Source organism: Echinops telfairi, unplaced genomic scaffold, assembly GCF_000313985.2.
Source record: "Echinops telfairi isolate 266 unplaced genomic scaffold, ASM31398v2 ScPeMD7_7470;HRSCAF=8508, whole genome shotgun sequence".
NCBI classification, from domain to species: Eukaryota; Metazoa; Chordata; class Mammalia; order Afrosoricida; family Tenrecidae; genus Echinops; species Echinops telfairi.
In genome coordinates this window covers 158301-161365 of record NW_022111374.1, presented here as the reverse complement: position 1 = coordinate 161365, position 3065 = coordinate 158301, and the positions used below count along the sequence as shown (strand labels likewise).

At 45.8% G+C, this 3065-nt stretch overlaps 1 protein-coding gene across 1 annotated transcript in view; it reads left to right on the top strand.

Moving 5' to 3' along the window:
• The first annotated feature begins 6 nt into the window (after positions 1-6).
• Positions 7-3065, top strand: part of LOC123521141 (zinc finger protein 501-like) — an 11218-nt gene continuing 8159 nt past the window's right edge. The window contains exons 1-2 of the mRNA XM_045285424.1: positions 7-337; positions 1742-3063. Of these exons, the coding sequence (XP_045141359.1) occupies positions 234-337; positions 1742-3063 (1426 nt within the window). The 5' untranslated portion in view covers positions 7-233. The remainder of the gene's footprint in view (positions 338-1741; positions 3064-3065) is intronic.

Below are 3065 nucleotides of genomic sequence, written 5' to 3'. Positions count from 1 at the left end.
CTGATTTGTGCCACCGTCACTCCCAGTCTTGCTGGAAACTTTGCATAAAAACTACCTTTTTGTTTTTTGTGAAAGTCATCAAAAGAACAACATTTGGCTGCTTCTCTACTCTTTTCAGGGCTTTTCTCCCTACTAATTCCTTTCCTTTCTGTTTCATATTTTGAACCTGAACTGGGACGGTTGGGTCAGTCTCTCACATTGTGAACAGTGGAGAAAACCTACGCAGTGAACAAATGATGCAGTTCTTCAAGGATGACCCCTGGTCCTCTCTATTGGCCCAAAGCTCCATATTGTGTGGCAGTGATGCTTGGCAGGGAGAGCAGGGGAGACATTGGAGGTGAGTGTCATTTTAAGACGGTTATATTCCCTCAGGAGAGAGTCCTAAAGTGTCCTGACTTGAAAATACATTTTAATATATCGACATCCATATCCCATCCCTTTGAACCATTTTGTAACAGCCCAGGAATTGTTCGTGGAAAGGAGGGCAGTGTAGCCATGGCACGGTGTGGGAGACAGGGTTCTCTAGAGAAACAAAACCAGGACACTGTGATTTTATATAAATATATAGGTATGGATATCTCTTTATATGGATTGATATATACAGCACGAAGGAAGACAACAGCTAGTTAGTTCACACAGCAGGAGAAAGCCCTCAGTTCAAGTCATGTCCGTGGAACAGTTAACATGCTGGAAGTCTTTCAGCTCACGAAGGCTGCAGAGTCCATGGTCAAGGAAGCAGACAGCTGAATTTTCCGTTGAGCAATGCAGGCAGTCCGGCCACAGGCAGCAAACAGCAGGGAGGGTCACCAACAGTCAGCAAGACAACAATGTCCTACAGTCCCCAGCTCAAGCGTTGTACACAGCAGCAGCATGGTTTTGAAGGAACCGTCAGCTCTAGCGACACAATCCACAGGTTGGCAGTCCCACAGGTGGAGTAGCGCAGGAGTTGAGGCAGAGAACTAGCAGCCGCACACTGGTCCGATCACCAGAGAGGGGGCGGGCCTTGCCGAGCCATTTATCTCTTTGCCCTCCAAACAAACTGCGACCTTATTAATTCTACATGCTTGAATTGGCCAGATTGGCACAATCAACCTATCGCACACAGCAACCAAATGTGTTTCCCTTCACACATTGACTCCAGCTTAGACAGGCATCAGTGTCCCACGTACATCATCTGTCACGTGAATCTCTGGCAATGTGTGCCACCTTCCACATGCAGTAATCATTGAGCCTTTAGGATCCAAAAGTTTCAGGCGTCATATGCCTCTTTTGCCCTCATTTACCATTTATGCTCGAAGTACAAGCCAACCCGACTATCAGCTGAGGCACCTAATTTTACCACAAAAACTGCATTAAAACTGTGCTGAAAAACTCAACTTATACACGAGTGTATGCGGTACATTGGCAACCACTAAACTGTAGTAAACCTATTCAAAGCTCCGATGTATACTAATATATATTCATCTCTGTGCGTGTGCACATGTGTATATATTCTTAGCTGTGACATGTTTACAGAATCTTCACAGACAACACTCTCTTAACTTTCATATGTGGAATATTTGAAAAATACTTAGACACAAGAGTCAGCAAGTCATCTATTATGAAAATGCCATTCATGCCATTAACTGATTTATTCTGTTAAATGTGAGAAGGGGGCACAGAGCATGCAAGTGTAGTGTGTTCGGTAATGTTGACCAAAAGGCAAATTCATCCCCAATAGCATTTTGCTTATTTTTCACAGAAATCTTCAAGTAGAGAAACTCTGTGAAAGTTATGCAGACAATCAGTGTGGGGAAACCTCCCGCCAGGCTCCAGACCTCACTGCGACACAAAGCAGTCTTCCAGAAGGAAATCCGCTTCGGTGCCGTGCAAGTGGGACCGTTTTCCTGGACCACTCATCGTACCATCTCCGTGTCAGGTCTCACACGGGATGCAATACCTGTGGCTGGGATCAGTGTGGAGAAGCTGTCTGTTGCCTCTCTAACCAAGCCACCGCTGCAAGCCCTCTTAAAAGGCAGAAATCCCATATTCAAAAGGGATGTGGGAAGGATTTCTGTGGTACAGCAAGTCTTTGGCATCCTGTGGGAACAGGCACTGGTGAGAAAAGCGATGAAGGTAACAAATGTGGGAAACATTTCTATAGTTTCTTATCCCTTTCGGCGCATATGAGAGATGGTGGGGATGAATGTCAAGAATTATCCAAGCCCTACGGTGATCCTTCATCCCTAGTTTCACATAAAGCATTCGATAGCTCCGACAAGCCTTATGTATGCCAGGAATGTGGAAAAGACTTTAGGTCTTCGTCCTCCCTCACCCAACATAGGCAGACTCACAAGGGAGAGAAGCCTTACAAATGTAAGGAATGTGGCAAAGCGTTCACTAGCTCCTCATACCTCACCATCCATGTCAGACTCCACCTGGGAATAAAGCCTTATGAATGTACGGAATGTGGGAAATTCTATGGACATCCGTCCCACCTTTCTAGACACCTAAGAATTCACAGTGGAGAAAGGCCGTACGAATGTAAGGAATGTGGCAAAACCTTTCGCCTTTCCGAAACCCTTAGGAAACACATACGAATTCACACTGGAGAGAGGCCTTATGCATGTAAAGAGTGTGACAAAGCCTTTCCTAATTCCGAAAGTCTTATTAAGCACAAACGAAGCCACAGTGGAGTGATGCCGTATGCATGTAAGGAATGTGGCAAACCCTTTCGATATTCATATAACCTTAGGACCCATCTCGTGACTCACAGTGGAGAGAGACCCTATCAATGTAAGGAATGCGGCAAAACCTTTAGTCGGCCCGATTGCCTTTCTCAGCACACACGGATTCACAGTGGGGAGCGTCCCTATGAATGTAAGGAATGCGGGAAAACCTTCAGGTCTTCCTCCCACCTTGGTGTGCACAGAAGAGCACACCTCGGAGTGAAACCGTACGGATGTAAGGTCTGTGGGAAAACCTTTGGACAGCTGTCAAACCTCAATACACATATGATCACGCACAGCAGAGAGAGACTTTATGAATGTAAGGAATGTGGGAAGACCTTTACTCGGCGCGATTGC